This window comes from Brienomyrus brachyistius, chromosome 18 (genome assembly GCF_023856365.1).
Source record: "Brienomyrus brachyistius isolate T26 chromosome 18, BBRACH_0.4, whole genome shotgun sequence".
NCBI lineage: Eukaryota > Metazoa > Chordata > Actinopteri > Osteoglossiformes > Mormyridae > Brienomyrus > Brienomyrus brachyistius.
In genome coordinates this window covers 5,073,404-5,100,413 of record NC_064550.1, presented here as the reverse complement: position 1 = coordinate 5,100,413, position 27,010 = coordinate 5,073,404, and the positions used below count along the sequence as shown (strand labels likewise).

Below are 27,010 nucleotides of genomic sequence, written 5' to 3'. Positions count from 1 at the left end.
GCATTTCGATTAAAATATCTATCAGAATTATCTTGCTGTTGAGCCCTGTTAATGGATAATGTATAATATGGAGTTTGCATGATATATCTATATAATGTGGAGTTTGCATGTTCTCCCTGTGTATTGTGGATTTCCGCCTGATCCAAACTTTTTCCTGGCTAACTAGCATCTCAAAATCTGCATATGGGTCATGCAATTTTGTGGCCTCCCTGTCAGGGTGTACCCCTGTCATGGAAGAACAGAACATTTTAACAGCAGTGAAAGAGTTTGTTTTTTTTTTTCATAGCTAGCAATACACATCAGTTGTTATTGATGACAAGCAACAACTAAATAAAATCCATCCATCCATTTTCCAAGCCGCTTATCCTACTGGGTCGCGGGGGGTCCGGAGCCTATCCCAGAAGCTATGACACGAGGCAGGGAACAACCCAGGATGGGGGGCCAGCCCATCGCAGGGCACACTCACACACCAGTCACTCTCACATGCACACCTACGGGCAATTTAGCAAGTCCAATCAGCCTCAGCATGTTTTTGGACTGTGGGGGGAAACCGGAGTACCCGGAGGAAACCCCACGACGACATGGGGATAACATGCAAACCCCGCACACATGTGAGCCAGGCGGAGACTCAAACCCGGGTCCCAGAGGTGTGAGGTAACAGTGCTAACCACTGCACCACCATGCCGCCCCTTACAGTGCTAACCACTGCACCACCATGCCGCCCCTTACAGTGCTAACCACTGCACTACCATGCCGCCCCACTAAATACAATATTTGGTTCAATTATCTGGTTCAATATCACCAAAAAAACATAATTTAATTGAATTAAATTGAATTTAATTTAAAAATGATTTCGTGGCATATGTGAAAGTATGTTCTGACAATGTATTTGTTCCCGACCATAGCAGTACAGTTCACAAAGATTTTTTTGGTAAAGCCCACTTTAGCCAATGGAAAGGTAACATACCTGAAAATCCAGAGTAACTATATAAACCCCTTCAAATGATATCACTGTAGTATAATATTGCTTGTTTATTGTCAATTGGTCATATGACTGCAGTCAAAACATATAAAACATATGTTTGTTGATTTTGGTCAAAAATGCTTTATATAAATATAGAATATTTAACTCAATATAGAACTCTGAAGTGACACAAACTAATAATACTAATTTTAATAATAATAGTCCTGAAATCTGTTGAATAAAAGGTATGATTTTTCTGTCAAGTATTTTACTGCTATATTGGGGTATATGAGCTATCGATTACATGGTGAAGACAATCGTATAATAGACATCGTTACGTTTCTGTTCCATACCATGTATTTCTCCAATGTTTCTGCACCGTGGCAAGTTATGTATTATTGAAAATATAGTTCATGTTCTAAGTGTAATGCAGCTTAGCTCTCCCCTTCCCTGTCATATAAATATGTCAACCTAAACATTGAAAAGGCATTATTTGAAATATATTTGAGATCAAAGTCACAGACATAATTGGTAAGCTCAGCAATCAAGACCATCAGTGTAAAAGAATCAGTACATATTGAAATTGCAGCATTTCATATTTAAAAATAATGGACAAATGCACACAAATTATTGTTTTGTAGCTGCATGTTAGAAACGGACAAATGAACATTATAATAGATATATTAACGTCTGGAGCACCTTCTACTTTGTATTTGCAATTTTCAGTTATTAGGATAAAAGTGTGTGGTGTGTGTGTCTATATATATATATATATATATATATGTACCCCTGTTGTTAGAGCTTGAGATGATGTATTCAAGCAATGAATTAGCCAACAGTGAGAATGAGGTGGAAGAGTCAAATGTTTAATGTGGGAGAGACAATGCCTGGTAAGTGTATAGAATATTTTGTATTCAAAACTTGTTTAACTGTCCAAAACTTTGACAAAATCTGGCATTAATGCCACTGACTCCACCGTTTTTGCTGTTTTTTTGTCCTCTAATTAGTAGATTTAATATCCAGTCATGCCTCACAAACTGTTACAGTACATAAATTGTTCATTTTGTTCCCCATTTATGTACTTCTGTAGCTTCCTCCAAAATTATAATCGAGTGCCATTTAATTCGATATTTCCCACGATGTCCAGGGGACAATGTCTTTAGCACTGTCGCCAGTTTCCTTTGAAGGAAAGAGCTATTGTAAGTCTTAAAATACATGTGCATCTTTTAATGCTCTACTACATCAATTATCATCCACAGTTTGTTGTAAAAAATCCATGGTAATGCAAATTTTCACCATGCTCCAGTGAGACAAAAATAATGAATAAGATTGATATTACCTATATTTTCGGTTTTGGCTAATAAAAAATGGGATGGAAAACGGAATGAAAAATGGAAGTTAAACTTGGTTAGTCAGATGGACTAATTGTCTAATATGAGAAAAGCTTTTGCATGATCAAAGCTCCAATGGGTGAATCCTGAGCATCGCGAAAATGCCGACTGCAAGCTCTCCCTACCAAGAAAATTCCCTCTGCGATGTTGAGCAGGATGCAGACCCCTGACACAGCAAGCATGAAGACTGTGAAGATGGTCTTCTCTGTAGGTCGGGAAACGAAGCAGTCCACCGTGTTAGGACAGGGGTAGGAGTCGCACTTGACCAGTCGGAACATCTTATAGCCTGGGTAGATCATGTAGAATATATACATGAAAGCGGCTTCAAAGAACACACGAAAGAACAAGCTAATCATGTATGTCCACCAGAGGGCCCCAGTGATCTTGAACTTCTGGTTCTTGACCTGTTCCAGATCTTTGGGAGTTCCCCGGCCAGAGAGCTTAAGCATCTTCTTGTCGATGTGACGCCGGTGGGCCACATGCATGGCCACCAGAAGGGCGGGGGTCGACACCAGGATGAGCTGCAGGGCCCACAGCCGGATGTGGGAGATGGGGAAGAAGTGATCATAACAGACGCTGTTGCAGCCCGGCTGCTCGGTGTTGCAGGTGAAGCCGGACTTCTCATCTCCCCAGGCGCTCTCTGCCGCCACGACCAGCACCAAGAGGCGGAAGAGGAAGAGGACGGAGAGCCAAATGCGGCCGATGCCCGTGGAGTGCCTATTTACACCGCTTATAACGGCATAAAAGGACGCCCAATTCATTTTCGGTTCCAGGTCTGGAAAAAAAAACATTTCGAACAAAACAACGTTTTAGTGACTGAGCGTAAAACATGAAACTAGAATATCACTGCATAGCAAGACGGCATTAAACCAACACAGTTAATGCTAAAGAATGTTAAATATTCCGCTACTCGGTCAAAGACAACACAGCCCGATTAGCCGCTTTGCTGCTATCACTGCCGTTCCGAGGTGAGGTGAGGTGGGTTACCAGGCTCTGCAGGAGGTGTGAGAGGCATAGGCGGCACCAAGCTGAAGAACCACGTTAACCCTCCAGTGTAGCATGGACATTAAGCTGGATCCAACAGAGAATGCAAGCTTTCTGACACATGGCCGGGAGGCTACTTAAGAAGGCGAGGCGATGGCGCAGCGGACAGGGAGGATAACGTGACCTGCTTTGGTATAGCCAATGATAGGAGTGTACCCGAACAACGTGGCCAGGACGCGGGGGGTGGGGGGTAGGGAGTAGATGGCCAAAATCCCCAAGCTTCCTGCAGTGCATCTGAAATGATCCTATTGGCCTAGCCCTAGCTGCAACCCATTTATCGCTCAACATCAACAACATACAGAACTTAAGTAAGGAACAATATGGATCCATATTTCACACATACTTATATTTTTGCTGAGATATGCAGACCTATGATTAGGCAATTGCAATTTTTTTTTTGTCATTTTCACAAATGATATTTTTCTTCCAAGACTGATCCAACAAAAAATATGAGGGCTTCCAAATGATTGAAATGAATTAATCAATGAAATCAATTACTGTTTTTCACCAGAATTGTACTGCAAACTCCAAATATTGTGTTAAAACAGGGCAGTAACTGATTGCTTCTTAAATAAATGCAATTGATTGATTTGCAAACAAGGCTTTGTTTGCAACACTGTCCCAACAAGATTATTGAAGATAATTACAAAACAAAAAGTATAAGTCATTGATTTTAGATATCGGATAAGTCAGTAGGAAGCCTAGTGTTCAGTAAAAAAAAAAAAAAGTCATTTACCTTCTGTTGAAGTGGTGCCCCAACACGACGAGAAAAGGGTGGATTACAATCAGTATAGTAAGCTATTTTACTCAATGGCTTGGTTTACTAGAACACCATGCCTTTGAAAATTGCAAATGAATTCCCTGACACTAGCCACTACCCTGCACTGTAGCAGTCATATGCTCTTATATAACTATTTACATACAATGACGGCCTTCTCTTGGCCTAACAAGACTCTTTAGAATTCAAATCAAACGCTACGATTTCCGCCTACCCTCTGCCAAAGAAAGAATCTGTGTGGACACATAAAAGCCGTCCTCCATTATGCATTGTGCTGGACATGACAGGGGAAGTAAATGTTGCTTTTGACGTAAGCTGGAGCAGAAAAACAGAAAAGATCCAAGTGTTCTCAACATTGTACTGAAATGTAATCAAAGTAATATCAGCACTTAGCAGAAATTCCTTTCCTAACCACACTAGATAATATGCTCTTTTGACAATTAAATGGAATGTTTTAAAGATAAAACAGAAAGCTGAAATAAAAATAAAATAAAAAAAATATTCAGTCTAGCAAATTTCCTCAGACATCTTCAGTCATTCTAAAAGGTAACTTCGATATCTTTTGGTAACAATGATGAAGATCATAGACCACACTTACAGTACAGTACTTTTACTAGTATATTTTGCATTATATATTAGCTCTTCGGTATTAGTTACGCTCTAAAACATTTGATCCAACCATCTTCTAAGCATTTATCTTGGTCATGGTCATGGGGTATTATTCATAATTTATTACATTTCTGTTTATGTTCAAATTAATTAACAATTTAATAAATTTTTCATATTGTCATTACTTATTGCACAGTAATGATTATACAAGTTACACACAAGGAGTGCAACTAGTGTATAGAATTAATTAACAGTAGGTGGAGGTTGTGTGACTTACCAGTTACACAGTCAACTCTGTATTGTACTGAACTGTACAGAGCATAATATTTAAGATAAACTGGAACTGGGAAGCAAATATATGAGAGTGTTTTAAAACTTGAAACCAAGAGTCATAGATTTCAGCTAGAGATATGCAGGACAGTGGCGTGTGTGTCCAGAATGCATTTCTGTATTACAGGGGCAGATGACTGACCTGAGTTAGGCTACATCGTTTGTAAGGCATCTTTTCCATTCTGAATACATAACTGTGTTCACTGTGGGGCTGCGTGATGCATGTGGCAGTTTTCTGAATGTGTCACACACAATCTCAGCCAACTATTCCAGTCGTCACTTTGGTGCAGCCCCCAGTGACCTCAAACTCTTGTCTGCAGTCCATGTGCCGCCCATGGCCAGTGTGCCTCATTTGCAAGCTTTTAGCATAAAACACAAATGACGCAAATTAATGTGCGCTGCTGGATTTTCATAAATATAACCTCTATTTTAGAACCAAACCGGGGTTTTATAACTGAAATGATTTACAGTGAAGACACCTATGTGTTCGTATTTGTACTTTGTTACTGTACTTGAAAATTATTTAAGCAACTTTGCACGACTTCCCTGAGTATTTTCAATATTAACAAGCTTCACCTTCTACTCATCTACAGTTATAAAGAAATTTTGTACTTTTTACTCTATATATTTGTGTTGACATGAATCATGCCTCATTACACTTTGTGGCTTTAATCAAATTTTGCCTGCAATGGCGTCATAAAAACACAAGTAATTATGTACAAGTAACTGTATACAACCTGTAACAGATCAAAACTGAAGCAGGGCTACATTGTGGCAGCAAAAAGAAAAGTATCTGCAGACTGTCTCTTTAGTGCAATATTTTAAAAAAATATATGTTTTGTATCTTTTTCAAACTTCACAATTATTTTGTATAAGACAAACTCTGGAACTGATTTCATTTTGAGTCAAATTACTCCAAAACTGAAGTGTTGCTGCTTTGTGGAGAGAGTGTGTAGGGAGCTACAAATTAAAGAGGGAAGAGTAGAGATTAGTCGGGGAGAGATGACTGTATGTGCTGTGATGGCTGTATGAGGAATATATTCTTGTCGGTTCCAGCAGCATCTAGTTTTTCTTCTGACACTGAAGTCTATTTACCTAACTGCCATCTCTGACCTAAACCAGAACGCGGAGCCCTGTGATCTGCAGACATTCTCAGGTGGTTGTATGAGGGATGGAGACATGATGGAGTACAGGAGTACTGTGGATAACTTTGTCGAGGGGTGCAACCCCCCCCCCCATTCAGGAAATGAGGTGAAGATTGTCCAGGACTGCAAATATCTGAGTGCCCACCTAGATGGTAAGCTGGACTGGACTGAGACCTGCACTGCCCCCTACAGGAAAGACCAGAACAGGCTGGACTTCTAGGGGAAGCTTAGCTCTTTCAGAGTCAGCAGAACCATGTTGTTCTATGAGTCTGCGGCAGCCAGGGCCTCTGTCTGCGCAGATGTGTGCTGGGCGGCAGTGCTGGGGAGGCGGATGTTCTATGAGTCTGCGGCAGCCGGGGCCTCTGTCTGCGCAGATGTGTGCTGGGCGGCAGTGCTGGGGAGGCGGATGTTCTATGAGTCTGCGGCAGCCGGGGCCTCTGTCTGCGCAGACGTGTGCTGGGCGACAGTGCTGGGGAGGCGGATGTTCTATGAGTCTGTGGCAGCCGGGGCCTCTGTCTGCGCAGACGTGTGCTGGGGAGGCGGATGTTCTATGAGTCTGCGGCAGCCGGGGCCTCTGTCTGCGCAGACGTGTGCTGGGGAGGCGGATGTTCTATGAGTCTGTGGCAGCCGGGGCCTCTGTCTGCGCAGACGTGTGCTGGGGAGGCGGATGTTCTATGAGTCTGCGGCAGAGGGGGCCTCTGTCTGCGCAGTTTGCAGTGCTGGCATGTCGAAAGGTGGACGTATCGAAAGTCCAAGTTGAGTCCAAGTCTTTCCATCAGTTTTGCCAAGTCGAGTCACAAGTCATCAGATTTGTAACTGAATATAAGTCACTGACTCGAGTCCCCACCTCTGCCACAATCCATTCATGAATGCATAGTTTCATATTGTTGCATTTTTTTTATGGTTTATGTGAAATTGTTAATAATATTAAGCCAGAAGGCAAACCTCCATGGTGAACTGATGTAGTTTTGCCTCTTGGGTGGGGGATGAGTCATGTATTCATGCTTGAGTGCCAAATTAACATAAATCGATAAGGAAAGGTCTAAGCCATAAGGTGTCCAGTTTAAAAAAAAAGTGAAAAGAAGAGGATAAATGTGAAAAAGATAAATCTATGCAACTTTTTCATCTCTGTATGAGTATAATATTATGCAGGTAATGAAATAGGCCAGTATAACACTATAATGTTTGTTAGCCAATAGCATGTTTGTTGGTCTGTGTTACTGAGTTGCTCACTATGGAATTACACATATGGTGACAATATTCTGTTTCCTGTGCAGCTAGCCTTCACACATTTTCATCCTGATAATCAGTGTAGCCTGCACCAGAATGACTATAACCTTCCTAACTCCTTATTGATTTGGGTAACTTTCATTGAGGTTTCATCATAGCTATTTCTCTGCTTGTTTTGACTAGGTCCTGAGCTCAGTAATGGGAATTTACAATGCTGTTGGCTAACTTAAAAAACATCTATATTATACAGCATTTTGTATTTTTGTTATATATTGAGCCTTTTGGGGTGCCTTATACCTACACTTACAATCGTGCAAAAAATGTATTTGAGGTGTCAGGTCAATATACTGTATTTCAATGCACATTCAGGGGCACTTCAGAAATATTTTGCAACACTCTCAGGAACTAGCTGGGCAGATTTCTTATGATGATGTAATTGATGGCATCAATGAAAACAAGAAAAGGTCAGATTTTATATGGGAAATTTAGTTTGTGTGTTTTTGGTCTGAAACACAATAGTAATAGTCAGCTTATCTTACTGACCATGCTACTCTGTGTATTTGTGCACTCTAATTTCATTTGTGTTTTTTTGTTTGCAAAAAGGTAATAGTTTTCTGTTATATTTATATACTAAAACCTCATTCTTTTGCCTTTGTTACTTCTTTATAACACATGAATCTGATTTTGTATATATTTTTATATTTATAGTATAGTTTTAACTTTTACTAATATTTATATCTATCTAATAAAAATCGCAGTGCCGAATGGTGCCTTTTTTGTTGCCATGGGGTTGAGATGGAGGCACGTGGCGGGTGGTGGGGGGGTGTTAGTGTTGGTTCCTAGACAACTCACAGCAAATAATAATTAAAGACTACTCCCTTATTGTTACAGAGCCTTAGATTATACTTAAATGCAATTTGACGCCACCCAGTGGCAGCTGACTACAGCTCAGGAAAGACATTGGGGGCAACAGCACAAAACGTTTGTTTTAGTCATTTTTTATTTTATCTGTATGCGCCTGAGTAAAATGTAACTTTTTTTTTTACAAGCTCCAGCCTGGCTCTTTGCTTCTCATTGATTTATGATTGACTTTTTCCTTGTTTTATGGGTCTTCAATCCTGCTTCTAGGAGCTTGATTCAAACTGTCCTAGCAGTGCATCTCACACCACTTCATGTCTCCCATTCTTTTTGAAGGTCACTTTATGTCATCCCCCAGTTCATGAGGCACTGTTGGATACATTGACGATCATCTCTGGCATTGGAAAGTCACTTCTGCCCTCTACCTGGCTGGTTTCTAGTTGTTTGTTCTTGTCCTGATGCCATTCAGTGTACCCTTCTTCCAGCAGAACCTGGATTAAACCAGGAATTTGACGATGCAGATTCTTAAAAATATATGGAGCAGTCTCTTTATCTTTTTTTCCAGAGCTATATGTATGAGTGCAAATTTTTATATGATATTGATGGAAATGCATTAACGTCTTGTTTTGATTCCAGAGTCCAAATCGAAGAAACCAGAATGTAAAGTTCAGACTGCACGTCTAGGGAGGTAGTCCATCATTATGCGCAGATAGATAGATAGATAGATAGATGGATGGATGGATGGATGGATGGATGGATGAGTGATGTAGGATGACGCTTAATTGGGGAGAATTTGGGGGCATGGCTTAGACGTATCCATCAGTGCAGTGTCCTTTTAGAGCGCACGTGGCAGTGATTGCCCGACAGGTTGTAGCCCACGCTGTGTGTGAGCCGGGTTGCGCCTCTGTCTGTTGGGTGCCGGGGAGATTGCGGTTGGGAGTTGGAGAGCTTCCGAGGCAGAAAGCAGGTCAGGTGACTTTCGCAGTCTGAGCCGCTTGTATGCGAGGCGGCTTGAGACGCATTGTGGGAGTTTCGCATCTGCGCAGCTCCAGCTCTCTACCCCTTTCACTGTTTGAATAACAGCCACTATTAACAGTGCGATTTTTGTGCTTTTAAAACTCTTTTTGCTACTCCTCGGCCTTGCATTTGGTGTTTGCTTATTTTTGGGTTGTGATTATTGGTGTGTGTATGAATGGAATATTATTAATTCTGGAGTTCGTGGTTTTCCTCTGTGTTTTGTAGTTAAAGAATTAATTTCAATATTGCTCTGTTAACCCTCTCAGTACTGGCTTGGGAGAATTACATCTGCTGGGGGGGGGGCAGACGTACGGGTGTTTACTCCGTTTACATGATTTTAGTATTTCTCCTGCCGTTTCTGTGTTGCACTTAATCCTCAAATCAATTCACAAACTCAAATCGTTACGTGTGGCCTTACTGTGACTTATTGGTATTTTGTTTACGTTTCACATGCGGATCTGGCGGTGTCTGTGGCTTCACTGAAACCCGCCCACCCATGTCCTGTTCGCATTTTTGTACCATGGTGGCATTACTGTAAGCTTCTTACCTTAACTGCAAGAAATTCATATTAGATGTGTATTTTATAATTGCACCACTGCCTGAATTCTAAACCAGGTAAAGCTGTAGCCTTCAACATTGAAGGAAACTTCAACATTCCCTTATCTAAATATATATATATATTTAGATTTCTGTCACCACAAATTGACCCCTGGTCCCACCCAGGCCACCTATGACCTGGTCCCACTCCGCCCCTGTTGCTTTTGAATTTTTTTGTGTTTTTGTTGAGATTATTGCTGCCTTAATGCTTTAAGACTTGCCTGTGAAAGTCACCATTCTGGAGTTATGCTTTAAATGTTTCATTTCCCATGACTGTAATGTAGAGCTGTTTGCATTTTAGGAGTTTTGCATTTTCGATTCATTCAGTTGAACAACCTGCGTTGGGGGGGTAATGGCTTACGTATCATAACTATTTTTCATTATGACTACTACTACAACTGAGCACGCGCCAGTCCTCGACCCCAAGTGCACCAGGGACTGGCTGGTTTCAATTCTGTCGTTTTGGCTGAAAGTCTCTGCTAAATGACATTTATTGTTTTGACAGCTCAGACTGGGCAGAAGCTTTCAGCCACAAAATGGTGGATAACAGGTGCTTCGTGATTTCACGAACACACACAGTGTCTGTGCAAATGATGCATAGAACAGTTACAAAATTCACTGTGTAACCAGTATGCATTCTCAGAAATGTATATTGAAATATATATTTTTTTGAATCCTTTATTTTCTCAAAGGATTTTACAGGTATTTAGAAGATGAGCCCAGTCAGCTACAATTTCTGGAAATGACACTGGGCAAGATGCAAAGTAGCCTTTTGTTCCTTATGCCATCCCACAGGGAGCCCCTGGAGGGGCTGGGAAGATGCTGACCAGGTGATTGTCAATTCTTGCATTTCTGATTTTGGATATAATTGATTTCATAAGTTGCATTAGGCCCGAGCATGCAATTCATTATTAAATGCTGTCAATCAATGAATTTGATGAGAATATATTTGGTCGAGAAGAACCTAAGATGCCTTAAGATACCTTTTTTATGCAGACCATCCCTTCATTTTCTTTGTGCAAGACAAGAAAACCAACTAAATTCTTTTCTTGGGTAGACTTCTAAACCCCCGCAATGATGGAAATCATGATTAATTATGAAATAGCAAACCATTTTTAATCATAAACCCACAAGAAGTGAACAGTAACATGACCAAACAGGCCAATAATGTTGAGAATTATAGTGCAAACAGCCAGACCTACACTAATGTGGCTCCCCCTCCCAGATCATGCAAGAAGTGCTGCTCCAGTCTTTGGCTACATTTTCTCAAAATCGTTGGAAAATTGAGCTGAAATATAGTAATCATTGTACAAGGAGATGGTGAGTAGTTATATTTCAAAATGCAATCTACAGCAGATTAAAATTCTGTTTTTTAATTTTTGGTTTGCGTCTTTCAGGTAACTAATATATAAAAGTTCATACTGTCATTATCCAAACCAAGCTACCGTACAATATATATCATGAAATGTGGTCTTTGAAAAATTATTACTGCTACAGTTTTCAAAAATCATTCTTAACCAAATGTATGGCTTTGCTTAAATCTTAAGTAACAGTTACCCTTTTATTCCAAGAAACAATGTAAATACAAATAACCAAAATATGTAATAGGAAAAAGAAACTAAATAGCATGTTTCAGCAAAAGGAAACAGTCCACATACAAAATTATATTTCATACAGTAATTAGAACCCAGATTGCAGATTTCAGGTTTATCACATAAGGAAAGCTTTTCTTGCTAAAACCTTCCACAAAGCATTCACATAAGTAATGCTAAAAATTTACTGGACATTCATATATTTTTTTAAATTGTAGTTCACCACGTTTTTTCACTGAATTATTTACTTATTGGTAATGAACAAGATCAGGCATTCACAACAGTTGGTGAGGTTTCACATTTTAAAAGATGTATTTGTATAATTTTTTTAAAATTTTCGTTTTAATTGGACAGGCTCAGACTTTCATAACCCCACTGTAAGCATGACATTCAAATTGGCCTTTCCTTCAAGGACAGTGTGAAAATAGCCACTTCTAATATGCAACTTAAGCTACTCAGATGAACAGCTATATAAAAACAGATTTCAAAAAATATCTGGATATCTAGATCACGTAGTGGTATTGTTACAATTTCGACCATTGTTGCAAGTGCGTATGCAGATAAATAGATTTCAATTTCTCTCTAACGAATAATAATACTATCTTCTGGCATACCGAAAAAGTTGTTCTACGTGGCACTGCAAGATTCAGTTTCAAGAACAACTCACAAATGCATATTGGTGGTGCTACTTCAACACAAGAACGATAAATATCACTAGACTATCATTTCCATGGACATGCAAATAAAAGTATTTGCCAAATGTGTCTCTTATAGCCCCAGAAAAGCAAATGGCAAATTCTAAACAGCTGGCCAATGATCAGATTCCGTTAAAAGGTAACTGTAGTTTGAGCGGCCACGATAATACAAATTGAAGGTTTGGCAGCACCTTCCATTCCGGCTGCTTGCCCACCTCACCATGGGCAAATATAAGTTTCCCAATTAAGTATTTTAAATAGTTTATTAATTGGTTCAACAAATCACTTATAGCTTGCCACTGCGGATTTTGGCTGCAGCTGAATCAGCCCATGTTTTTGCGATTCCCGTATCCTCTACGATGCGTGTCTTTCCAGTTGTCCCAGTCCCGAGCCTTCTGCAAGGCCTCTTCATCATCATTCTCTATCTGTCGTTCTTTCTCCTCTTTCTCTCGCTCTTCACTGTCAATATCAGCTTTGAGAAAGACTTGCAGAATTAGTTTTCATCTTAATTAACACAAAGTCATGTACAAACAACTAGAGCGGGAGTACCTGCGCTGCGTGGAATACCCTGATCCGGAAGAACTCCATGTTTCCTGTGCTGTTCATACCAGTCATTAACGGTCATCGTGGGTAGGCTGGGATAGCCCGCACCGAAGACTCTGAAAATATTTTTAGTTCAAACTTTAAAATACAGTATTATCGAATCTCTACATATAGCACCTATACATTTGTGTATTTGCCTACCTAGCTTGAACAGCATCTTTAGTCAGGATGAAGGGTTTCATGGGAGGTCTCTGATGGGACTGTAATGGTTCTGCTGTACCCTAGAAGAAGGGGAAGACGTAGTAATTTAATAGCATGTAGTTTAACTCCATGGGAATCATTGTCGTCATACCATTCCTCGTGGAACTTTTTCTTGTTTCAGAAAATCCATTTGCTTCAGAATCTCGATTTCCTGGTCGATGCTTTCGATTTCCTCCAATGCAATGGTTATCCATTTCCGCAGACTGAGGATGTAGAAGTCGCGAAGCATTTCATCATCCGCATGACCGCTCTCCACTGCAGACTTGATCTCTGACAATTTGGCTTCTGCTTCTTTCTTTTGTTTATATCTGGGGGAGGTTATAATGACATATATAACGAGGTAATCATGCACCCAGAGTCATCCTTCAACGCCACAGCTTTAGGAGAGAATCAATCATTACATGAAAATTGTTTGAGCTTAATTAAAAATAAAATCAGAAATTTAAAGACAACTGCAATTGCGTTTCCTTTGTAAATTTAGCGAATCACACTTTTAATTATTTGATAAATTAATTAGGTCTCAGTTGCTACTGCATCATCACAAGTGAAGATGTGAATAATAAAAACCTTTCGATTTTAGCCTGTCTCTGTGTTGCCATGGCAATCAAATTCGGAGGCTGTGTTGTAGGTGCTGCTATTGGTCCTTTTCCCGCTTCTTCCAATGAGTCTGCAGAATTATCGTTTGTTTTGGGTAGTTCAAACTTCATGATATTGTAGTCTTTGCACCTTCTCAAGAAATCTAAAAAATAAACCTTTGCTTGCTGCACTTGCTCCAGGCGTTTCGCTAGATTGACTTGTTTCATTGTAAGGGCCCCGAGAAGAGCAGGTAACATCAAATACTTGAGATCGGTGGTTGCAATTTCCTCCAGTTCTTCATTTCGACTGAAAAAAATGAAAACTCATTAAATGCTTACGCAGTGAACATTAAAATTATAGTATTAGACTATGCTATTTATTTTTAAGTCACCAATTTGAAAACTGCTACCTTCACTGTCACCAATGCTAATCTACTTCTCCCACATGTGTACAGCACAGATAACCAGTTAAACGTAAAGTTATCAAAACCCACATGCACTCAACGTCCCGAAATGCCCCTAAGTGAAATAAATTGTAGAGTGAAAACTAAGCTGAAACGTCTAAAATGACCAAAGTCTGCAAAAGTTACCTGAACAAGTCCAGTTGGGCTACCATGCGTGTTACCTCTTCCAACAGCTGCATCCCACGCTTAACTTTAACCTGGACCGAGTTTGATCCGGTCGGCTGGTTGGTGTTGTCCACTTCTTCAAATATTTTCCACCCGCGATCCAGCATTTCAGGAACTTTCTGTGAATCCAAGTCCGTATTTTGAATTTCACTACACTCTTCCGCAGCAGCCATTTTCATGCGTCAAATTGTTAACACACAGACTGTCCGACTTCGGCTTCCGTACCTTCCGGAGACGATTTCCTGCTGTTGTAGTTGCTACCTAATCCACAGTACGTAGTGCACCATTATTGCGCATGCGTAAATCGCTTTATATTTTACGACGCTGCTCCGCTGCTCGGTTTGCACCTCCATTTTTCACGATATTTTGATAGTTTTTCATGTTATTTGCAAATCAGGTGGAGCTGGAGTTTCTCTTTAGTGAGAAATCTTTCGTACTATACTTCACCATTTCAAAATACGGGAAGGTTTTATTAATTTTATAAGTTAACCAATGGCACGGTGTGTTACGTTAAAACTCAGCGGCGAAATATATGTCAGAGGAGGAGAATAGATTTCCTATAATGGAAGACTACTATAAGATTAAACTTTTGATCCCAATATGGAAATTTTGTAGGAAAATCTAGCAAGGTACGTAGAGCACAGACTAACATGCATTTAGTAGCAAACGGACAAGACGCAAAGAAACTGTGCACAGTGCATTGAAGTTAACGTATTACAAACAAAGTAAAAGTAAAATGTTATACAATATTAATGAAGATGATAGATGCATCTTGTGAATGCGCGGGGACGCATCATCAGTGATGGGACCTGGGCTCATCGGGTGTTTGGGGTCTTTCAGCATCAGACACTCGCCTAGTCGACCCGTCCGGGGTCGGTGAGACCCCAGCCTGCATCGCAGCAGCATTCACCCACATCTCTGCCCTCTCAGTCAGCTAAATATTAAGAAAAATATTTTATTGTAATAATTTAGTGAATGGTAATATGCACTGAAATTCTTTGGATTTGTAAGATACTGAATAATATTATAATTGTGAAATTAATCGTTTTATATTGCTCTGTAATATTAGATTAATTGTTTTATAGTCATACGCAATTTCTGCACAATTCAGTTGGGGCTTCTTATTTTTTTCATATTATATTTATGTACCCAAGTAACACAACAAGTAACATTTATGTATGAATTCTGAGGCAGTAACAATATTTCTTTTGTTAGTGCACATAGTGCCAGCATTAACAAAACCATGTCATTGTTCCATGTCACAAAATAAAATGTGGGTTTACCTTTCGGAGGGAGGACACATCCGTTTTCTGCATTAAACTTCTATGTACTGGCCATTTTTCTTAGAATATGAATATACAGGTATTTTGTTTGAGACAAAATTTTGGTTTTATTTATAAATAAAATGATTAATAAAGTTCATATAAAGTCATTTTTGAATTAGTGGAATGTTTCAAATTACAACCTTTTAAATCTGTCTTACACTTTTTGTAAGACTATGTTTATAATTGTGATGTGGTCTGGTGTCATGAAAATAAAATTTCCAACTTTGGTACGGTACCAAAAAAAGTATTGAAATTCAATACCATTTACATTACTCAATACAGTATATAATTTGATACAATAAAAAAATAATTTCTGTTGCAATTTAGTCTGCAGTAAAAACCTTACAACTTTAACTTTGGAAATTCATGTCAGTCAAAGCATAATGATACTAAGTACAGTAGTGGCCATTGTAATCTCACTGTATTTACGTTCAGAGATAGTCACCTACAGTAAATAATTAACCACTATTCAAAATTAGATGTTACTTTATGATCAGGATGGATCAACATGACCTCACAAGGTCTGAGTAGAGCTGAACACAACCCACAGAAAAAAAACGATTGCAAACAATTGTCTTGATGCGAAAATGTTCAAGACTACAATAAGTATTTGAACCCGTTGAAAAAATGCACGTCACATCTTTACTTCAACTGCAGCAGGTTCATGCGGATAACTCTTTACTTATTTCCAAAACCTAGCTGTCTCTCAAAACTTGCATGGCGTCTTGGTCCTTTAAATGTTTAGCAACATTTGTGGCTTTTACTCCCTTTGTCCGTATTGTTTGGTGGCACTAGCCTGCATGCTCCTTATCAGTTAAGTGCAGTGGTGAATTCTCTGATGCTTCTGAACTAGTCTTCTAACACCCATTTTTCTGCATCAGATCAATTAAATAGGTTTTGCATAGCTCTGGACCCTGTGCCATACGAGTAGCTTTCACTGCAGTATGACGTGCATCACCCCAGGTGGTGCTGATTGAAACTGAAGCACTATTTAAATCTAGCATTGAAAAAAACCCACCCTAAGCATCATAACAACAGGTCTAAAAAACAGGATGCCAGCGCCAATTTAACTTACGTCTACTAAGTTTTTTTGTACTTTGCAAGTCTAAAAACAATAAAAAGTAGTACAGAAAAAAGTGACTTTGTTAGTGGCCCGACATTTTCCAAAATTTGCCTACGGGAAATTCAGATCAACACAAATACTGTATAACCAGGACTCCATAAATGAATACTTTAAACTGTTCATTTTTTTTTCCTGTTTCAATTGAATGATTCAGCAATCACGGAGAGTGGGAAGACGATAAAGGCAACCTCCAACTATGTATCGCTTAGTGTTTTGGAGGTGTAACTGCTTAATGAGGCAGACAAACCAGCGCATAAATGCTTGCAATGGCGTTGGCTACTTGCATAGGTCATGGTGTAAGCGTGATGCAGAAGTATATTTCAGCCTTAAGACTACACTCAGGTTTAGGCAAAGCCTATAAGCCTCAGTGGTCAGAGCAAACCAGAGGTGTACTCTGTAGGATCGATACCATGAAAAATCAGTATTGAAACCATTTTATATATGGTGGAATGAATACTTTCAATACTTTTGACAACACAATCATAGGCGTTGTTAGGACCATTCACTCGGGGCTATATCCCTGAGTAGCCTATTTTAAGCCTAACCCCAAATATTTTACCCCAGATGCCAGTCTTTTTTTTTTTTATTTAACTGTCAAGACCTGGGGTAAACCTGACTTAGCCCCTGAATTTTTCAATAGCTAGAAACACTCCTGATCAGTATAATTGTTGCAGTGCTTAATGTAACACACAAATACAAATCTGAAATAAATATTCTCTCATTGTCAAACAGGAACCCAAGAACAAAGTGTAGAAGATTGCTCCACAGCTAAAGAAGGCTTAGTCAATGAAAGAGAGCTTCTAGAGGACCACCTCAGAAATATGTTTGAGGGGCTTTTAGAGAAAGTCAGACCAAGTCCACATTGCTACATTCATTTAAAAATGCAGACATAGGTTTCTATTGTCAGCTTTTGTCCACGCTACCTTTAAGTTTTCAGCCCCCAAAAATGGAGATTTAAGAAAATCCCCTTCAGAGCCATATACTTCTGAAAACTTCGTTTTAGCTTTGCAGTGTGGATAAATTACTTTTGAAAAGCACAGACTCTAAGAGCACCCTGATTGGTCCCTACTTATCATATGGTCTTTCCTTGATTTGATCCCACGAGTTACACCCTGATTGGTCACCTGGTCACCTTACACAGAAGTAAACAGTATTCCAACATGGCAGACATGGAGGAGCTGCTTTCAGTGGCACTTTCCCTGTTATTGACCTGTATACAGCTAAATAGCATGTTACACATTGTGACTGCTGCATATTTTCGCAAAAAGAAACTAGTTTACCGGTCACTGTTGTTATGCAACAAAACCCGTTACCGGCAGCGTCACAATCCCTTCAAGGAGCGCCAGTTTTGGGTAAGACCAGGACGGAGCAGTGCTTGGTGGGACAATTTTGTAAGTGAATCTGGGGTTCCTGAAGAATGGCACGAAAATTTTAGAATGTCTCGAACAGCTCTGCTCATTCTCAGTGAAAAGCTGCGTCCTAATATCGAAGGAAAGAAAACACAAATGAGATCGCCTGTGGACGTAGTCAAAAAGGTCGCTTGTACCCGGTACTATTTGGCCGATGAAGGACAGCTACGGGAAACTGCCAACGCATTTGGGTTGTCTCGGCAAGTTGTTTCGAAAATTGTTAGACAGGTCTGCAAGGCAATTACCATTTCCTTGGGTCCTGATTACATCAAAACACCGAGAACGGAGGCAAAAGTTAAGGATGCTGTTGCCAACTTTTACAGATGTCATGGAATGCCACAGTGCTTAGGAGCAATAGACTGCGCACACATTGAAATCAAACAACCGTCGGCCAAATCCACAGACTACATGAACCAAAAGGGTAAGCATACATTGAATGTGCAAGCACTGTGTGATTACAAGTACTGTTTCATGGACATCGTCGTGAAATGGCCTTGTAGTGTTCAAGACGCTCAGATATTTTTGAGTTCAGAATTAAGTGAAGATTTAAAGGATGGAAGCATTCCCTCTTGCTCAACAGAACTGGTGGAGGGTGAAGAGGCTGTTCCCATTTTTCTTTTGGGTGATGCAGCATATCCTCTGTTGCCATACCTCATGAAAGAATATCCGAATGGCGGCGTTACCCCACAGGAGCAATCTTTTGGTCAGTCCCTTTGTAGGGCTCGCATGGTGATTGAATGGGCGTTTGAAGGCACGGTTTTCAGTATTGAGGAGACCGATGGACATAAACATGTAGGACCTTCCGTTCCTTATTTATGCTTGTTTTGTTCTGCACAACTACTGTGAAACTCAAAAAGAAACGATACCTGAACAAGACATAAGTGCAGCTATTGAGTATGACAGAGATATCGAGCCTCCCACTAAGTGGGATAATATTAGGAAGGACTGCCATGAAACTGAGGGAAAGAGAGTGAGACGTGTGTTAACCACATTTCTTGACCTGTGATGTTTCACATTTAAACCACTGTCTGCTGTTGCTGTGATTGTTGCCAAAATAAATAGTTCTATTTATTATCGTAATATCGTTGAGTCTTTTCTGAAATGAAACAAACATCACAAATGAATTACACCTGAGTAGGTGATATTTACTTATCCTTTTTCCATCGATGTACACATGCCCAGTGTAGGCTGCATCAGATATGTTTTACTCATTTCAGTGTGGATGGAAATATTTAAAATGAAGAGAAAATGCCTGTGTGGATGGAGATCATTTTCACTTGAAAATGTTTTTATAATAACAATATTAATAATCCTTCGTTTGCCATTTACACAAGTACATTGGAATCCTTCTCTTCACATTCCCAATCTTGCTCTCCATAGCTTGGGGTTCACAGTACAAGGTCAGCCAACATGTGGTGCCCCTGCAGATGGAGGGTGGGTGAAAGGCCCATATAAGTGTTACTGTTCTGCTGTGGCTAGGACTTGAACTGCCAACCTTCTGATCACGGACACACAAGCTTAGTCCAATGAGGCACTCATTGGCCTCAATTTTAAATAAAATGCAGCAGTGTAGGCATAACTTAAGAGAGGATGAAACATTCCAGGCACCCAGTTTTTCTTATCCTGTTGTATGAGATTACCGTAGACTATAGGCAAATTCAGTCCCCCCTGACCCTTACTACTTTGCTCGTCAGACATTAACTTAAGCATGTAAAACAGAAGAAAATTAGCCTAGACCTTTCTTAACACGTGCATTTGTACGGTATTCACGTGTGCTTTTGAAAAATACCACAACACGGAGACGTACGGAGAGTGAAGAAGACGCGTGGAAGCAGCATCCGGTCTTGCGGCGTCGCACGCCCCCTTGATCGCGCTTGACGAGTACCTTTTTAGATTAGGTACTAACGTATAATCTGCTCGCTTGAAGTTACGTTTGTATTAGCCTACATTAATACTCACTTAATTTGAACTATAGGAAGTATACTGTAAAACGGTAAAGGGATACACAGTATAATGTCGATCGAAGGGTATCCAGTCACTAAAGCGTGTCTTATATACAAAATTATGGTTTTGGAAAATGTCCGTTATAGATTGGAGGAAGAGCTCCGGGTTTTCACGAAAAAGGTAGGTTAAACTTCCAAGTTAAAGCTGCAAGTTAAAATGTGTTATGTTAATCAGGACTGCGTTAGCTATCTAAATAATACGTAATAAATGGTTTATTGATACATTGTTTAAAATATTTATGACGAGTCTTCCTAAGTTTTCATAATATTATCGGGCACAAAAAATGCTTATAATGCCGGCGTTAGCATGTCTGTGAACGCGAGGTGGTTTGCAGTTCGACTGTTTATCAGTGTAAGTTAAACTTTTGGAAGCTTGTTTTGTCTGTTTAGCGTCTCCTGACTCTCGGGATTTAAACTCGGCCATATTCGGGCAGGTTCTTCAGTTAATAAAGGGTTTATGTGTTGTCTGCAAATTTGTCGTTGCTCGAGCGCCAATGGAGTGTTTTTAAAAATGACTCATACTTTCAACAATATACTTTATGTTTGTATTTTATTTATAGTGTGAATTTTCCTGCTTTTTCTGTTGATGGTTTTAAGCTCCATTTTCGTTTCAGGCAAGCGAAGATGTACAGCGTTTCTTGAGAACCGCCAAAGAAAGCTCTAGGATGGATGGAGTTCAGCTTCTGGATGCCTTGGATGTCAAATGTACCGTCATTGAGAGGCTTACTGGTTTATTTCGTCAACTGATAGCCGGTAAAATGCTAAACTATATCGGGGAAATATATAACCTGTTGTAGCACAAATTATCAAAAGAAACTAAACATTACTTCTGGATTAGGCACTGACTGAAATCATTATGTAATAGCCAACCTTCAATAGCCGAGTGATAATTGACAGGTATAATTGAAGTTTAGTTTCCCATGAATAATGAAGTGTTTTTGTTACACTTTGCAGACCCAGAAGATCGTTCACTAATTGCTAATCAGCCGAATAATCATCTGCATGGACCAGTACTGAAATGGGGCAGAAATGTAATGATTTCCAACATTTTGAAGTTTGGACCAATGCTCCACAATGTTGTACTGGCCACCTCTATTACTAATGCAGTACAGACTCTTGGAGCTGCTCTCACCATACAGCAAATTCAGACAGTCTTTACCTCTTTAATGTCGCAAGCACAAGTGCAGATACCTAATGCACTTCAGTACAATCAGACAAAGGATAATCAGCTTTCAAGTGATGACTGCCAGGATCAATCGCGTCCAAAAACTCCAGTGAGACATCACAGCCATAATGTTACTTTGGGAAATCCAGCAACACGATCAACAGGACAACAATTTGAAAAGCCCCTTCATGGTGTGACCTCATGTTTACAGAATGAGGAGCTGGGAACTGATGTTACCATACAGCATCAGAAGCAGACCTCATCACAGTTGATACAGTTCTTGCAAACCAAATGTAGAAGCGATTTGTTGGCCTGTTTTCCAGGAACGGTTCAGCCAAGTGTTGACAGTGCCACACATGACGACATGTCTCCTTTATTAATAGAAGGGACTCTGTCTGAAGTGAAAGGCAAGCCTGTCTATGATAATCTGTATCAAGGAACAAATGGCTTGCTAATTGCTACTTCTGCCCCAGTATTTGAGGTGAAGGAAGACTACATTGATGGTGCATTGAGGTGCACTTATATTGTTTCCACAAAGTATGAATTGTGGGATATTGGTAATATATTCATAGATGAAAACCTTATTTCGTCAAGGAGTCCTCCTCAGCAAGTAGATGTGTTGGGTTCAACTTCTGGGACCTGTGCAGAAACAAAAGAGGAGATCACAGAAGCTTCCAGTGTTCAAAGGCATATCACTGGTGGAGTTGGGACTTTGTCACCTTGCCCCATTGGGTCTAATTTGGCAATATCTAAGGTTGGAAAAAAGGTCCCAGTATTCCAGGTTCGAAAGTATGAGGAAATGGCAGTTACAGTGACCCATGTTGTTAACCCTAGTAACTTTGTCATCCAGCTTGTGGGCCCAGAACTGCAACAGCTCTCCCTAGATACTGAGTAAGTATTTGCTTTTTGAGAATGCGTCATTAATAAACATGAAGTATTATAGTATTAAGGTAACATCAAAATTGTTGTTTAAAATATAATCAGAGCTTTATCGAACTTGGTCATATTTTCTCATCTGGTTTTTTAATATATGCTATTTCTTTTCCAAAGTACCCACATTCTGTGGGTTTTCCAGGTCTTTTTTAATTACTGGAAGCTGGCAGAGTGCTTGGAATAAATAATCCTCAGATAGAATTTCGTTTACTTGATGATCCAACTAAGGATATCAGATGTTAGGTACATGTCCAGGAACTTTTAACTTTTCCTTGAGCAAACCACTTAACCAGTCGTGCTTTAGTAGAATATTCAGTTATAAATAGTACATTGCTCTTAAACATGTTTGCCATGCACTCAGCTCATTACTGACTGTATGTGGTACAGCTCTCATTATATGTTTGTGTTTTGGTTGTTTGTCTGGCAGTTTGCACTGCAGTCGTTCTTTTGCTGAGATGGATTGTATTCCGGATATTGGGACCTATGTTCTGGGATGGTTTCCAAGACAGAAGATGTGGTGCCGTGGTCAGGTGCTTAAGATAAACGGCATGAGAGAAGGTAAGCTTTTAGCCTTATTATTTATTCAGTTATTGTTTTAAGTACTTAGTTCACAAAATGACGTTCAGTCTTGCCCTTGTTACGTTGTCCTTCCTGTTCTTAGCTGAAATTGTTCATTGCTTTCAGGAGCTTCAGTGAATCTTGGGAGTGCAGGTGGTGTGCATAATATCAACCTGGAGGTCAGAAGGATTGACTATGGCGACGTAGCTTGTATCTCTTTGCAGCATATAAAAGAACTCGATGATTTGACAGCTGCTTTACCTGAACAAGCCCTGCAGGTTGCTTTGGCAAATGTAAGGGAATAGTTATTTTTGAAATATTTTTTTCCATACTGACTGTTTTGTGCTTATTTGCCACTATTTATATATTTAAATCTAATATTTTGTTCTTATTTTACTAAGGTATATTCTGTGTTGTCTTTTAATATATGCACCAATACTGCCAAGGCAAATTCTTAGTACATGCAGGTGTACCTGGCCAATAAATTAAATTATGATTCTGATGTGTCTTGTATATGGAATTGTTTTATTGTGATTATGGATACAGGTTTCTCCAGTTAATGGTCAAGACTGGACTCCAGAGGCAGTTTGCTGGTTGAAAGACAAAGTACACAATAGGACCCTGTTTGCAAGGCTGTTTCCTCAGGAGACGAAAGTGATGGTGGAGCTATTCATGGAGAAGGGAAAAATTGGAGGCATGAGGTTTGTTTGCTTGGGAATTTATTTTATTGCAAAATGTATATTTTTGTAGTAAAATGCAGAATTATATTTCTGTTTGGGAAGTTTTCTGAATTTTTGGAATAATAGTAGGGATTCCCATTAATAAGAATTTGTTGATGAGATGTATACTATTCAGATATCTAACATAAACCGAAAATAAGAGAACATACACAATTAAAGGGGGTATATGTTTATTCGTGATATATTTCTAAGATAATGTGTTCCATTTATAGTTCATGTTTATCCAAAAAGTAATGTATAAATTAGTGAGGATTAGCGCAGTACAAGCTGTGCATTTTGTGTATGTACCATTTTAAATGTATGGCTGTCGAGACAAAGATTGACCAAGATTGGCCTCTGGGTTGCGTTTATAAAACGTATAATGCACGACTTGAAGTACATTAAGCTACTTTTACAGTGATTACTTGACATTCAGCTTAGATGTTTCTACCTGAGGACATTATTTTCTTGTTTACGAAAAACACATTTACTTGTAAAACTGTCAAACATTTTGCTTAGACTTGACCCATGCTGCCTTTAATTTGAATGTAGCAGTCATTCATTCATTAGCAGTGATTAATTAATCTATCCATCCATGCATTTTCCAAACTGCTTATCCTACTGGGTCGCGGGGGGTCCGGAGCCTATCCTGGAAGCAATGGGCACGAGGCAGGGAACAACCCAAGATGGGGGGCCAGCCCATCGCAGGGCACACTCACACACCATTCACTCACACATGCACACCTACGGGTAATTTAGTAACTCCAATTAACCTCAGCATGTTTTTGGACTGTGGGGGGAAACCGGAGTACCCGGAGGAAACCCCACGACGACATGGGGAGAACATGCAAACTCCACACACATGTGACCCAGGTGGAGACTCAAACCCGGGTCCCAGAGGTGTGAGGCAACAGTACTAACCACTGCACCACCATGCCGCCCCTTAATTTATCTATACCCGCTTAATTTTAATAACTTATTTCAGGAGAAGTGCTTCTCTGTCGACGAGATTGGCTCTGTGTGGACATGCCAATCATTCGATGATAAACCTAAACTTGAGGAAAAGTAAGTATTTTCCATTCTTCCATTTTCCAATCAGTTACCCTGACGAATGTCACTGGGACATGCGCTTCAAGCTGTTTTCACACGGTCAGCAGCACCTACACTGTGTCTGTGCCCTGCAGTGCGCTGGCATCCGGTGCAGTGTGTCTGAATTATGACTCTTAGTATTTAGCTTGCATGCTCTGTGTATCTCACTTATCTCATGTACTCTAAGCTAATTGCCTTCTCTAAATTGCCCATGATGTATAATTTTGTGTGTGCGTGTGCAGACTTGCATATTTTTGTAATTATTACATTGTGGGGAACAGATTTTCCCTGCAATATGATTAAAAACCTGTAACTTTTAAAACCCTGGGGACATTTTTTTGGTCCCCAAAAGGATAACTTAAATTTCATAAAAATCTGTGAATGCAATCAAAAACTTGAACATACCAGAAGTCTTGTATTTTGTTTGGTTACTTATAGTTAAGATTCAGGCTGGGTTAGGGTTACAGTTGTCATGAATGGGATTAGGGTTATGCCTATATAAATGAATGCAGAGTCCCCACAATGATAGAAAGATATGAACTGTTCATGTGTGTGTGTGTGTGTGTGTGTGTGCCCTGTGATGATGGACTGGTATCCCATCCAGGGTGCACCATGGCTTCATGCCCCAGTGTGACCCTGACCATGGTAAGTGGTTAAAAGATGGATGGATAGTTCTGCAACAGCTAAATTAAATAAAACGAACAATAAAAATACTGGAAATAATAGACATAACATTTATTTGCAGGTTAGTTAGACCCTGGTTATAATGGGTGGGTAGATAGCTGCACTTAATGATTTCACCTGTGATTTTGGAGGATAAGCCAAGTGACCTGTAAATAGTAATATGCTGTGTTGTATGACTGTTATCACTGTTACAGGCCTCAATAGTGGACGAGACAAGAACGTCCAGAGAGAAGCTGCCTAGGTTTTGGAGTCAAACGGAGATCAAGGTTGTAAAATACAGCAGCACAGATCAGTAAGACAGAGATCCAGGTACAGGGAAAAAAATTCTCAGTTATGTAAGGCAGCAACGTTCCGTAAATCTTTCTTTTAACTTTTTTTTTATGTGCTCTGCAGTATAGTTCAGGTTGTGCTGAGCTGCTGCTCAATCAATATGCTTTTTTCCCTTCTTTCTAAGCTCTTAACTGATTGGTTTTGTGCTGTTTGCTGAATTAAGCATCTGATTCATCCATCCATTAAATAAGATAAAAATGAATATATAAATGAATGTTTAAAAATTAATTCAGACTTCTTGTTGAGGAATGCTTGTAATTTAATTAAGATTAATTAAGATTAATAAAGATCCTTACACAAATGTTGGTCCATAAAGTCAGTTTTAAATAAATATTTGCTATATGTAATGCCTAAACATTTAATCTATGAGGGTACTTTTGCCGTGTTCAAATTCTGGTATATATGAAGTAGGAGTGCACCGATCCGATATTCTATTAGGTAATCCATTCAAGCGGAACGCTAATGATGCCACTCAGTTTCTGCCACTCAGTGGGTAGAGCGCGGTGACCACCTAGTCCTTACCTAAATGAAGAGTTCCTCAGGATGATAAATTCAGAATTTTTTTTTCTTTAAACTTACTATGTAGCTCAAAGTTGCACAACATTGCACAATATAACTAAATATCCTGCTTTTCACTTTCATGTGATTAAAGTGTTTGATATGGAATATGTTCAGTAGATACAACCTTTAAAATAGGGGTTCTCAATGTTTTAATGACTGAGGATCATGACATGTGAAATATTTTGTGGACCGGAGGGTTACACTTGAACCAGACCAGGGGTTGGAAACCGGTACTTTAAATCCATGACTTATGAAGTCTTAGTGCTAACTTCTCACATCACAGTAGCCTGAGGAAATTGTTGTACTCCAAAGCAAGAAAACTGTTATACCTAGGCAACAGTAATGTAGTTGTCATCTGTCTAGATATAAATGAATTAAACGTGGCTGGTTATTGCATTGGTTGTTGCATACTGTTTAGTTAATGGGGAAAAATGTAGAATGTTCGTGAATAATGAATTTTCTGCATGGGATCCGTAAAGTGTCCATCCAAGCAGAATGTAATCAGACGTGTCTTCTGAGTAGTGAGATTGGCTAAGTGAGCCACAGCCATTGAGTACGCTTATGTAGGTGCATAATCAAGCACACAACCATGCAGTCTCTAGCAGCGAACGTTGGCAGTAGAATGGGTCTGACACGGGGGTCCAGTGATGTGGCACATCATAGGAAGTGGCCAGGTGACCCCCACCCCCTCCCCCAACAAAAAATAAATTTACACTATTTCGTTTAAATGGTGTGTTGTCTTTTGTTTTCATTAAAGTCAGGACCCCCCCCTACATTTCATGAATCTCCAGTGACACTCCTGGGAAGTGACCTTTCCAACAAATCATTCTGTTAAATTTCAAATCAAGACATC

The 27,010-nt window shown here is 39.6% G+C and overlaps 3 protein-coding genes and 1 long non-coding RNA gene across 7 annotated transcripts; 2 read left to right on the top strand and 2 right to left on the bottom strand.

Moving 5' to 3' along the window:
* Positions 1–815: 815 nt before the first annotated feature.
* gjb1a (gap junction protein beta 1a) lies at positions 816–4,404 on the bottom strand. 2 transcript variants are annotated; one of them, XM_048982935.1, is made up of 2 exons: positions 4,136–4,404; positions 816–3,130 (listed from the first exon to the last, which is right to left on the bottom strand). In XM_048982935.1, the coding sequence occupies exon 2, from the start codon at positions 3,114–3,116 to the stop codon at positions 2,394–2,396; it is 723 nt and encodes a 240-aa protein (XP_048838892.1). In that variant the 5' UTR covers positions 3,117–3,130; positions 4,136–4,404; the 3' UTR covers positions 816–2,393. The 2 variants fall into 2 exon arrangements, with proteins under 2 accessions (XP_048838892.1, XP_048838891.1); XM_048982934.1 differs by lacking the exon at positions 4,136–4,404 and adding an exon at positions 3,343–3,465.
* Positions 4,405–11,489: 7,085 nt separating this feature from the next.
* Positions 11,490–14,491, bottom strand: igbp1 (immunoglobulin (CD79A) binding protein 1). The gene is made up of 6 exons (XM_048982927.1): positions 14,220–14,491; positions 13,622–13,936; positions 13,146–13,362; positions 12,995–13,074; positions 12,800–12,909; positions 11,490–12,722 (listed from the first exon to the last, which is right to left on the bottom strand). The coding sequence occupies exons 1-6, from the start codon at positions 14,435–14,437 to the stop codon at positions 12,574–12,576; spliced, it is 1,089 nt and encodes a 362-aa protein (XP_048838884.1). The 5' UTR covers positions 14,438–14,491; the 3' UTR covers positions 11,490–12,573.
* An 81-nt stretch (positions 14,492–14,572) lies between these two features.
* LOC125712660 (uncharacterized) lies at positions 14,573–15,690 on the top strand. Its single transcript, XR_007383366.1, has 2 exons — positions 14,573–14,887; positions 15,099–15,690. It is a non-coding gene; the product is annotated as an uncharacterized LOC125712660 (long non-coding RNA).
* Positions 15,691–19,714: 4,024 nt separating this feature from the next.
* On the top strand, positions 19,715–26,059 carry LOC125712638 (uncharacterized). Of its 3 annotated transcripts, XM_048982903.1 has the most exons (9): positions 19,715–20,239; positions 20,733–20,871; positions 21,073–22,037; positions 22,134–22,174; positions 22,644–22,774; positions 22,901–23,067; positions 23,321–23,475; positions 24,479–24,558; positions 25,461–26,059. In XM_048982903.1, the coding sequence occupies exons 1-9, from the start codon at positions 20,129–20,131 to the stop codon at positions 25,505–25,507; spliced, it is 1,836 nt and encodes a 611-aa protein (XP_048838860.1). In that variant the 5' UTR covers positions 19,715–20,128; the 3' UTR covers positions 25,508–26,059. The 3 variants fall into 3 exon arrangements, with proteins under 3 accessions (XP_048838860.1, XP_048838861.1, XP_048838859.1); XM_048982904.1 differs by having other exon boundaries at positions 19,715–20,013; positions 21,073–22,174; XM_048982902.1 differs by having other exon boundaries at positions 21,073–22,174.
* Positions 26,060–27,010: the final 951 nt, after the last annotated feature.